At 36.0% G+C, this 12,376-nt stretch overlaps 1 protein-coding gene across 2 annotated transcripts; it reads left to right on the top strand.

Moving 5' to 3' along the window:
* Positions 1-5,034: 5,034 nt before the first annotated feature.
* Positions 5,035-9,746, top strand: LOC145134742 (Protein kinase superfamily protein). Of its 2 annotated transcripts, XM_079069578.1 has the most exons (16): positions 5,039-5,442; positions 5,572-5,655; positions 5,917-6,057; positions 6,321-6,391; positions 6,517-6,610; positions 7,048-7,125; positions 7,263-7,329; positions 7,740-7,825; positions 7,916-7,966; positions 8,133-8,180; positions 8,279-8,399; positions 8,513-8,693; positions 8,810-8,947; positions 9,056-9,168; positions 9,304-9,375; positions 9,498-9,746. In XM_079069578.1, the coding sequence occupies exons 1-16, from the start codon at positions 5,227-5,229 to the stop codon at positions 9,599-9,601; spliced, it is 1,665 nt and encodes a 554-aa protein (XP_078925704.1). In that variant the 5' UTR covers positions 5,039-5,226; the 3' UTR covers positions 9,602-9,746. The 2 variants fall into 2 exon arrangements, 1 of the variants encoding a protein (XP_078925704.1); XR_013719321.1 differs by lacking the exon at positions 9,498-9,746 and having other exon boundaries at positions 5,035-5,442; positions 8,810-8,940.
* The last annotated feature ends 2,630 nt before the right edge of the window (positions 9,747-12,376 follow it).

Below are 12,376 nucleotides of genomic sequence, written 5' to 3'. Positions count from 1 at the left end.
ACAAAGGGTATTTGAATTGAATGAAATAGCTTTTATACTTACATACATATACAAATATATATAAGTAAAATTTAAATGACACTCGGACAAATAACCGATACTTATAATCCCACATCCAAACAAGGAAAAGGAACCAAAGTGGTTTATCAGTCCTAAGCCTTTTAAATCTTATTTATATAAATATATGTATATAAATATGATTTATGGGGGAAAAATATAAGTTTATAAAACATTTAAAAGAAATTTAATATTTTAAAATACTTTTGGTGACTTAATGTCATTTTAACACAATCTTTGAAAATCAATTGAATTGATGATAACTGAAATCCATTTTGATAAATTTATTGAAATCTTTTGTTTGTAACACAAAATCTTTGTGTTAGACTTGTATTCCCCCCCCCCCCCTTAAAACAGTGAAATATATGAAAATACGGGGGTATGAACTCACCTTTTGGAGGGTGATTCAAATGATGATTTGGTATAGGATGTTTATTTCCACGAGTGAAAATCCCGCAACAAAACAAGTCCTATATAGTTATTTGTATAACATATATGCATCCAATTAGCTAATATAATCATAGGAATGATTGGAAATTGGACTAATTTGTATATATAACTTACAAATTGCTGTGTTAGAAGCTAAAATGGAATCTGATAGGTGTTCACGGCCATGAGAGGTGTTCACGGCCCAAGAGTATGAAGGGTTCACGGCCCTGAGTTCTTGAAGAATGAACACTTGATGATCCTAGACCAGTTTCTAAGAAGATTCAAAGATTTTCAGGTGCTTGTTCTTCGCGTTCTTCATGAAAAATAGATGAAATTAACGGGTTTCAATCTAATATAAAAAGATTGAAAGATGTTCTTGAAGTGATAACAAGATCAAGAATTGATACCTGTTAGATGTTATGAAGAACTAGTTTTTTAACACTTGAATATGATGAGAAAGGATGAATATATCATGTTCTTGAGGAGAGAGGTTGTTCTTCATGTTCTTGGCTGATGATACTTGAGAGAAAATGGCTTGGAATTGTATTTGAATGTGTAAAAAGTGAAGAAAAATCGGCTGAAATGAATATATATGCGAGGGTTCACGGTCCGAGGGGTTCACGACTGTGAACCTCGTATACGGTCTGAAGTCGGTTGGCCGAGAAGGGTTTACGGTTGCGAGTTTGCGGCCCGAAGCCGTTCACGACCTCGTTCACGGCCGAAGTGTTCCCGGTCCGAGGTGGGTGTACGGTCCGAAGGAAAAGAATAAAATGCATGCAAGACTTCTCGGTTTTTAAGCATTTCTCTTCCTAATTCAACCACAATTATTTTAAGGATTTTTAATAAACAATGGTTATTATTTTAACCTTAATAAAAACCCAAAACAATAAATAAGACTTTAGTTGACCCAAGTTTGACTTTGGTTGACTAGGGTTGACTTTACAAAGAGAAAATAACGGGATGTTACAGTTTGGTTGCTATGTTTCATTCATATTCAATTGTTATGATACTACACAATGACGTCATACACTCCCGGACGTTTCTGCCGTCCTGGTTCGGGGGTGTGACACTAGAGTATGGGGCCTTAGTTCTGCTTAAAAACGTATGAATGAGAAAATGGACTGAAGGGACTCGACGAGTTGGTGAGCCAACTCAACGAGTTGGTTAGGGTTTCCCCCGATAGTCTGGACGCGTTACGAACTCGGCGAGTTGATGAGAAAACTCAGCGAGTTGAGTTGGACTTCCTCCGATTTTTCAGAGAAACAAAGGAACTCGACGAGTCGCATAGATGCACTCGACGAGTTGGGTCAACATGGACTGTTGACTCGAGTGTTGACTTCCGTTGACTTTTAGGGTTTGGTCAAGTTATGGATTATGGAGACCATGGAGGGGTAAAATGGTATTTCACCATTTCCGAGAGTTAGAAAAGGGGTTAGCTTAACATCGTTGGAGTTGTTATAAATTGTTAATTAGAGATGATTATGACATGTAGGCGGAGATTAGACCGATCGTTGAGTACGAGACCTACTTGCTTACTTACGAGGTGAGTCTTCTCATTATACTTACCTGAGTGGTAATACTTTGTGACCGGAGGGTCTTATTTGAGTTATTGACCGGAGGGTCTTATTTAAGTTACCGACCGGAGGGTCTTATGTGCTTATACTGAGTTATATGATATCATGCATTTTGTCTTTGTTATTTATGTTGTATATTATTTTGTACCTTATTGAGTTAGGACCGGAGGGTCCAAACCGAGTTGTGAGACCGAACGAACTTCACTGAGATACCGGACTGGAGAGTCCGACTCGAGCTGTGAGACCGGAGGGTCTTCTCTGAGACACATGACCGAAGGGTCCTTATTGAGATATAGCCATGAGAGGCTAATTATTGTGTGTGGTATTTTGGGGAACTCACTAAGCTTCGTGCTTACAGTGTTGTGTGAAATGTGTTTCAGGTACCTCTCAGGATCGCGGGGAAGGCGCCGACTTGATTGTACACACCAACTAGAGATTATGTTTTTGAGGATTCTGGAATATTATCAAACACTTTATTGTCTTGTGTTTTGAACAACTTGTACATTTTGTGCTTTGAGAAATGTGAGATTGTGTTTTATGTGGTTTTTAAAAATGAAAAAATTTATCTGAAAATTTAGAGTGTTACATCAATATTATAATTCTTGATGAAAGGAATGTTGTAAAATTGGAGGATAAAAGAAATAGTTACAACTTGACTATAGGTTTATGCAACAACTAGAAAAAATAAAGATATCATAAAGGCGCTTTCTCTATCTCTTTTTATACATAATATTAAGGCTTCAACTTATTATTTGACCGGTTTGCCACAAATTATAAACCTAAAATAGGAAAACTCTTTGTTACCAATTAATTTAATACAATAATTTTTGAAATTTATTTTAATAACATTTCAATCAATATAAAACAATATAATAATTGTTAATTATATATTTAGATATTTTTTGTATCATTTGATGTGTCATATACCTTATGAGCTAATTTTTAGAAAACATTATTATTTTTATCAGTTTTCAACTAGTCTATCAATTAAAAAATAAACATTTCAACTGAACACTAAGGCCATCGCGTATACCGGCCACGAAACCCTCTGTGGTTGACGTGGCCACGGACAATTCTTGTGCACACCACCCCGACCATTCGTGGTCGGATGTGGTCGTTGTTTCTTGTGTTGCCGACGACGAAGCCAAACGCCCAATGGGGCTCTTCCTCTTCTTTGACCCTTTGACCGGCCGTTGAACGACTAATTTTTTGATTTTTTTAAATAATTTTTTTACATACCATTTTCACCTGTAAATACCCCATTGTAAACCTTATTTCTTACACCATTCTTTTCTTACTCTATACACCAAATATCCACAACATTTTCACAACCAAAAACTATGGATCCCAACCCAAACACCCTCCAAACTATAGAAATCGCAAACCCGATAACGCTTTTACGTTTGACACAACCCTTCGCCAATTCCCGACCATGGAATCACCTCAATGTGGTTTTGTTAATTTGCTTCAAACCGGTTCCCCTATCCAACAAACAACACTTTTTCAACAACAATATCAAGCTTTTCCGGCCTTCCAACAACAACAACTTCAACAATATCAAATTTTCCAACAATTCCAACCATAACAATTCCAACCGCAACCATCACAACCACAACCATCCTAACCCCCTCATTCGCCAGATTTTGTTTCAGAAACTCAACATTCACCACCACCTCAACCTAAAAAACAAAGGAAAAAATGGCCTGATCCAACACCACCCAAGAAAGAGTCCCATGGACAAAAGAGGAAGAAGAAAAGCTTGCCGAGGCATGAATTTCGGCTTCCCAAGACCCAATCGAAGGCGATAGTCAAACTTTTGGTTGTTTTTCGGAGAAAGTTTGTGCGGTGTTTTACGAGCTAACAGGAAGTGAAAACCGAAATCCCGATCAAATTAGCTCGAAGTGGCGCGATATTCGACTAAAGTGCACAATTTGGAGGAATTTACAACAACCTCCTAAACATACGAAAAAGCGGGGCAAACGATTTTGATGTCTTCAAGGCGGCTTTGGACCAATTTGAAAAAATAACGCCAACACGCAAAGCTTTTCGATATGTGAAACCTTGGCTAAAGTTGAAAGATGCTCCGAAATGGAAGGAGCAAACAGAAGGAAGTTCACAATCTTCCGGTTCAAAGCGTTCAAGAAACCCTAACGGAACGTCTCAACAATCGGACGGACGAACACATTTCGACATCAACGATGATCCGCTCGATATTGAAGACGAGCAACCTCTTCGTCGACCCATTGGAAGAAGTAAAGCAAAAAAAGCGGCTTCAACGGCTTCAGGATCTAATGTTACAGATTAATTTGGAGAGAAATTTGATCGTTATGTGAACGTTCAAGAAACGAAGACGGATATGTTGACTCGGGCAGAACAAAAAATGATTGAAACACAATCGGTGATTTAAGCAAAAACCGATATGAAAATCTTGAAAATGAAAGCGGACGACCTCAAAGGTGAAGAATTGGAGCTATTCCTCGCGATGAAGGAGTCCGTTCGAGTCCGACGTAGGAATAGGGGATAGTTTTTTTTTAGTTAACCTTGATAATTTTAAGTTTTTTTATTTTCAATGTTATTTTTTTTATTTTAATTAATGTAATTTTTATTTTCAATGTTATTTTTATAATTTTAATTAATGTAATTTGGTATTTTAAATTAATGAAAACTAGTATTTAAAAAAATATATGATTTTTATATATTTTTGAATTAAATTTAATTAAAAAAATAAATTGGAGTGGTGTGTTTAGTGATAGGTATCCTATGTTTAGTGGTAGAAAATATGGTGATGATATAACACCCAACATTATAACAATTAGTGGTGGGTATAACAGATGATCTAACTTTTCAAGTAGGTACGTGGATGTGTGTGGGGGTTTGGGTGTTAGATTATGTTGGTATGTGGGTAGGGTGAGGTTGGTGTGCGTGTGGGCACCGCACTAGGTATGTAGGTGACTAGGTGTGGAGGTGGATGGATGGCCGGGGTGTGGTAAGGGAGAGTTGTACGATCTGGAGATACCTTGGTGATCTAATGAGAAACCATACTAAGTTGAGGGTCCAAAATGATATATAAGCCTAGAAATTACTACACAGTTTGACTTCAATTAGAACCGCTGACCTCCGGACAGACCACCGGCGGCGATAGCACCGGAAGCCCGTTCCGCTTTCTATGAGGACAACCTTCGTCTCCAGAGTTTTCGGTACCTCACCAAGGAAAAAACCGTTCTACCTTCTCATCATCTCCGCCACCGGCGCCGCTGCTCTTACTTACCACCATACTCTAAACCCTCACCTGCTCCCCTCGCACTCTGATCGACGCTCTCCTCTCTACTACATCACTACATCATTGAACGGTGCCGTTCGGTCCTCTCGCTCTCTCTATACTGTTTGTTTCCTTCATCACACTCTTACATATTGCGTATAACAATCCGATAATTTAATTTTCGAATCTAGCGACAATTGTTTATATCAGGTGTACAAAATAGTTTAATTAATTGCGTATGGGGATTTGCAGATTACTGCGAATGTTGTCGACTACAAGTACTCGTTACAAGGGTTATCGCCGAATACAGATGAATATAGAAGAATTTTATCTGAGGTTCTTGCTTTTCGTACTATTTACTTCTTTTCTATCGGCAATTTTGAATAACTGTGAAGTCCGTTGCCCTGTTACCTTTGTTGCATTTCATCACGGAGTAAATGGAAAATTATCATTATACTTCCATTGATCTGTTTATTGTAGATCCTACTTTCATTTCTTCCTATTACACTTTGAAAACTCAACGTAACAGTAGCAATGCCATCATTGAAAGTAGAACGATGTCTGATATATCTATATCATCCATATTTTTCAATTCAGGTTCATCTACGCTCAGCCAAGAGGATATTAAAATTATGTGAAATCAACCAAGGGTTCTACATCAAAGCTGGTCAATTTGTAGCATCCATGCGACAAGTTCCCAAAGAATACTCATCTACTCTTGCATCATTGCAGGATCAGGTCCTCATTACCTGTTATTGTGCGAAAATAATACTCTATTGTGTAAAAACTAAAAACAGAGGTCTGTTGAGTTTATTCAATAACATAATCTTAAAGATAATAAAATTACTTTGCACAATTTAATATGTTCTTGAAGCGTACTATGAATTTAACCTACAATAAACCCGAATTAACACATTCAGTAAGTCATTCATGTTGTTGTGCGTTGTTTTCAGTATCATTGGTTTTAGTTTTCACTTAATATGTGATTCTTATGACTGTAGGCAGTTCCATGTTCTTTTGAAGCTATAAAAGAAGTACTAATCAGCAATCTTGGGTCAGACTTAAAAGAGATGTAAGTTATTCCTATTCCCTAATGGATGGGTTAATTTGTATATTCTTGATTATCTTTTTAAAGATAAAGATTATCTTTAAATATATACAAAATTTTTAATAGCTGATCCATGTATGGTGTATCAGTTTTTTGTCTATTGATGAAAAACCTATTGCTGCTGCATCCATAGCTCAAGTGCATCGTGCATTGTTGAAAAACCATCAAGAAGTAGTGCTTAAGGTTGGTCACAAACATTTATCATCTCAGTATTTCTCTAATGCAAGAAATAGCATGTACTTTCATTTATCATAAAAGTGTACTTTTGTTTATTTGTTTGTTATAGCATCCTACTTTAAAGCATTGTACTTTCAACTTTTTTTCTTATTAAGGCATTTGAAAATCTACCAAGTTATTTGAGACATTGTACTTATAAACATCTATCCAGTTAGAGAAGTGATAATTGCTTTGTATTTGAATTTTGGATGATATTATTATAATTGGGTAGCTTTTACAAAGTACAATGAAAGTAGAATGCTATAGTAAACAGATAAACATAAGTATGTTGTTATTTGGAGTGTTTGAAAAAAACTGATTATGATTATGACTTTTTATTTGGATTCAAAGTATAATCTTATTTGAAGCTGCTAAGAGTTGAGTTTTTTATGTTTTGAATGAAGGTCCAATATCCTGGTTTGAAAGATCGGATGAGAATGGACATTGCAACCATGTCTCTACTCTCCAAATGTGTCACATGGGTATGACTCATGTTCATATTTTAGATTTTTTTTTTAATCTTCTTGTAAACATTATTATACTTTTATAATTACAAAATGATATACCTTTTGTAGTCTCCTATCTTTTTTAAAGATCCATGCTTGTCTTTTTTCCACAGTTTTTTCCTGAATATCGGTTTCAATGGATGGTATCAGAATTTTCAGAGGTGATTGCTTTGGAACTTGGTGAGCTACACTAATTCTTGATAAGGCTGTCTGGATAGAGGGCAAATTTGTAAAAAGTTGGATTTAATGGAGAAAGCCTCTTTTCCATGACATATATGAGTGTTTTTTTTTTTGAGTGAATGCAAAAAGAACAACTTAATAGAGAAAGTTTAGGAAATAGGACTTTCCCTCTTAACTATTTACAAAATTACCCTTGTTTATATTTTCCTTCCATTTCCCCAAGTGTGTTGTTGTTTTCTTGAATATCTTTTAAAGACACCACTTTATCCAGTCAAGTCAACTTTATAGGAAAAAAGAAACAGGGTCCAAAACTTCCTTGCATCTTTTGAGTAAAAAAGATACAAATATTTTGGCAATCGATTTTCTCTTTTCCTTGATCCGGGCATATGCTAAAATGAGCCGCTTTACAGATTTCATTCAGGAGGCAAGAAATTCAGTTAGAACTGCCATGAACTTTAAGCATAGTAGCAGAATCATAATCCCCAAGGTTTTTCAGGTATTTCATCATTTTATGGGTACATAACAAAGCTATAAATATTATATTATATTATATTGTGTGGACTAATTGTCATATTTATACAAACAGGAGCTAACCACTAGCCAGGTTTTGACAATGCAGTATTGCAAGGGACGAAGGGTTAGTATCTCATGATTTATAGCATTGTTATCTATTGCCACCTGGCCCTTAAAACAACAAATGGATCTAACATTATTCTAACTGAATTTGGGGTTAAAAGGAAACTAGATTTCATGTGTACATAATTTTAAAAAAATTATATCTTTATACATTCCTTTGCTTTCAGGTAGATGATTTGGAATTTATTCGGGAAATGGGAATTGATCCAAAAAAGGTTATATATATCATTGTACTTATAATTCTTTACTCATCATTGTACTATTAAAAATCTACCCAATTATAGCATAGCAGTAACAACTGTTTTGTTTGAAGGTTGCAAAAGTGTTGGTGGAAGCATTTGCTGAAATGATATTTGTCCATGGTTTTGTGCATGGAGATCCACATCCTGGCAATATACTGGTTTCCCCAGATGAAAAACAAGGCTTTTGTTTAGGTAAGTAAATTTCACATCCTACTGCTCTCTTTTGTATTGATTTTATATTTTAGAGAGAGAGAGAGAGAGAGAGAAATGCATGTTTGTGAATGTATATTATTAATATTATGCAGTTGTTCTTGATCATGGGATCTATACAAGTCTAGATGAAGAATTTAGAGTAAACTACTGCCAACTTTGGAAAGCACTGATTCTTTTGGACTCGCATAAAATCCAACAAGTAGGCCAACACTTTGGTATTGGGAAATACGCTAAATATCTTCCCCTCATTTTCACAGGAAGAACAATCAACAGGTGCTTCCTTCCTTTTAACTTTTATACAGAAAAAAAATATTTCACCATTTTGTCAATTTAGCCACTCAACTATATTCCCAGTTACCCGATAATGGTTTTCCTTTTGTGAAGGACAGTAAAGCTGGTTTTGGGAACGGAATGTCGGTTGAAGAAAAAACAAATCTGAAACAGGAAGTAAAATCGCTTACAGCTGGCAATATATCAGAATTTATGGAATCTTTACCCTCAGAATTTCTTACAGTATTGTGTACAGAGTGATTACTACAAATTTTACTTTTTCTTTTACATCCTTGAAATTCCAATTTCTATCCCTTAACCTGCAATATCTTCTAATTTTATTTTTATGCATGATATCATATCAGTGCACTTATCAGGTCATTAACTAGCAAGCTTGGTTCTCCTCCACGTGTAAGGGTCCTAGTTTATGCCAACTTTGCATTAGATGGTCTATCCTCAAAGTCGAATCTTCATTCAGGTATTTTTTTTCAGCAACTGAATTAAATAAATAGCAACCTACTTTCAGTTCATTTTTAATTTCAATCTATATGAGCACTTAGTGGCTTGTATTATTATTTGGATATTGTCAACTTTTTTTTCTCCATCATCACAGATTTTGAATTGAAAGGTGTATGGACCAGAATCATGCCAAGCATTAATCATCTTCAACTCAGGCTCTTACTTGGTAACTTAACCACAAATTTATGTGATAAAACAATATTATATTGTAGCAATATAGTGTTTTGTAATTATAAATAGAGCAAATTGCACCAAAAACCTGCCCTGAAAATTGTCAGTCTTTTTCAGGGGTATTGCGGTTGTTGTATTGGTTCGGGGATACAAGACAGGCGCTCATGTCATGGTTAAAACAAGTTACATTCTTAATGAATCGACTTATCATTCTGGAGTAAAAAGTGTGTATATTGGTAAATAGCAAGCTTTTGGTGTAAAATAATATTTGATTAGTAGTTTAGTCTAAATTTCTTTTCATTACGTATCATCATTATTTGTCTACAATTTCATCACATTTAAACACACCTCGTATGTTAGAACTCATTTAAGAGTTTTTGGTCCACCCACACAAAACATACCTAACTATATATAAAAAAAGACAAAATAGCAAAAATGGTCCCGTATCTAAACTCTTCAAAAATTGTAGAAATAATCCCTCTTATCTAGGGAGGAGAAATCAAAGATAGGAAGGTCGGGACAGCAACATAACCCTACGCTGTTAGCGATCAGGGATCCAAACAAATAAAAGAGATAAAGAGAGAGGTTGATATCGTGACAGAGATCAAGAAGGGAAGGGTCGTTGGAGTTGGTCGATAGTGAGGAGAATAGAGGTTTCTTGGTGGTGTTAATCTTGGTTCAAGCAAGCATCCAAATTCATTCAATTTCCTTCTTTTCTTGTGAACTTTCATCAAGAATCATCATCACCATGGATGCCATGGCCATCATCGTCGACCACCATTAGCCACTATGCTAGATTGGCAGTGCGTGGTGCTCCGTGTTGGTAGCTTTGAGTCTTTATATCATTAGTAGAAGCATAAACCCTAGAAAACTCATGGTTTTACCATTCTAGCATTGAACATTGAGTTTCTCTTTTAAACAACATACTTTGGGTAATGGTTTGAAATTTAATTTACAATTAGACTCAACACATTGTATCCACTATTAAGTCAATGGTTTCCAACTTTGGGGGTCGTTTAATGATGTATTAATGGGTTAAGAAGCCAAATTAACCCAAAGACAAAGTTGGGAAATTATATATTTTGCTCGTTTTTGCCCATGAAATATTGGAATTGAGCAAGCCAGTTCCCAATGTTCAGGTTTTTAATCTAATAGTTCCATGATATTTTCCTTGACCTGTTGATGAACCTAACTAGGGTGAAAATTGTCATTTTCACTTATTAGTCCAAATATAGCTGCATTTATATGCTGTTTTGTAAAACTCATAGTAAATCATAGAAAAATAAGTAGGCTTATTGTACTATATCCATTGATAGGTATGGAGATGGAATTTTTAAATATGAAATAACATTCTGGATTGATTGGGTTTAAGGGGAGAAAAAATGGTCTTGAAGAGACGGTTGTTTTGGGGTTAAAAATTGGAATTAGAACCAGGGACTAACTAGTTTAAATGATAGACTAAGATTTCTTATTAATACTCTAAAACGCTTCTATAGCGAAAAGGGAAGTGCCTTGAGTCCATTGGAGTTTTAGTGGTTGCTTGTTGTGATCTACATTATATTCGACGTGAGTTTCTCAATACGTTATACTAATGTGTATGTTCTTTTCTTATAACATGTGTGATTATAGTATGCATGGCTTAGTATTAGGAAGCGTAGAGTCTAGTATGTAAATACTATTTACTTGTTTTGTCGGGATTGCTTCTGTAACGCCCTAAATTTTGCAAATAAAATTTTCATTTTTAATTCTCAAAATATTACGCATAAATCCACATCATCACATAAATTGTAATTTATTTCCAAGACAACATCAGAGTATCCCAAAATCCTCAAATCTCTATCAGCCGACGAATGTGTACAATCAAGCCTTCGCCTTCCCAAAATCTACAGTACCTGAGACACAAATCACACAACACTGTAAGCACGAAGCTTAATGAGTTCCCTAAAATACCACACACAAATAATTAGCCTCTCATGACTATATCTCGATAAGGACCCTCCGGTCATGTGTCTCAGTGAGGACCCTCCGGTCTCACGGCTCAGGTAGGACCCTCTGGTCCTATCTCAATAACGCACAGGATATTATACATCATGAATCACAAGACATAATGCATGATACTACATATCTCAGTGTAAGCACATAAGATCAACATATACATAGAATAATATGACAACATACGTCACAAAGACAGTATGCACGATAACACATATCACAGTATAAACAAATAAGACCCTCCGGTCAATAATGTACTAAGACCCCCCGGTCAATAATATAAATAAGACCCTGCGGTCAATAACACGAATAAGACCCTCCCGTCAATAGTGTAAATGAGACCCTCCGGTCAATAACACGAATAAGACCCTCCAGTCACACATAAATTACCACACAGGTAAGTATATTGAGAAGACTTACCTTGCAGAGTAAGCATAAGCCTAGTCTCTACTCTTGGATCTGAATTCGCCTTAAAAGATTTGGGTGACTTACATCATTGTAACGCCCCGACTTTTCAGGTATTGATTTAATATAAAGTTTCTTGGTTTCAAGGGCTACTTGACGAGTTGGTTGCCCTACTCGTCGAGTAGCAGCGGGTTAGTCCACGCGTTTTAATGACCTACTCGCCGAGTCCAAGAAGGGACTCGACGAGTAGGAGCTGGCAGATGAAACCCTAAATCCCGGGGTTTTGCACCCTATTTAAAGGATCAACAGCCTCCCTCTACCCCCCTTGTAGTCTTTTGAGAACCAAACCAACCCTAATTCGTGTGTGTGCTTCTTTTAGTGTGTTATAAGTTTTGGAAGGTGAATCTTAGTGAGGAAGCTTGGAGAAACAAGTGGCTAGAAGCAAGGAACTTGTGGGGATCAGAAATCTACCTCAGTTAGCATCATTTGAAGGTATCAAGTCGTCACCTTTACCTCATTTCTTTCTAGATCTCTTTTGGGTGGGGTTTAGGGTACTTTTGGCTTGGTTATGATGTTATTGTGGTGTATGAGCTAGATCT

Source organism: Lactuca virosa, chromosome 8, assembly GCF_052849685.1.
Source record: "Lactuca virosa cultivar CGN04683 chromosome 8, Lactuca_virosa_CGN04683_v6, whole genome shotgun sequence".
NCBI lineage: Eukaryota > Viridiplantae > Streptophyta > Magnoliopsida > Asterales > Asteraceae > Lactuca > Lactuca virosa.
Note: the sequence above shows the minus strand (reverse complement) of the source record. Positions and strands in the feature narration are given on the sequence as shown.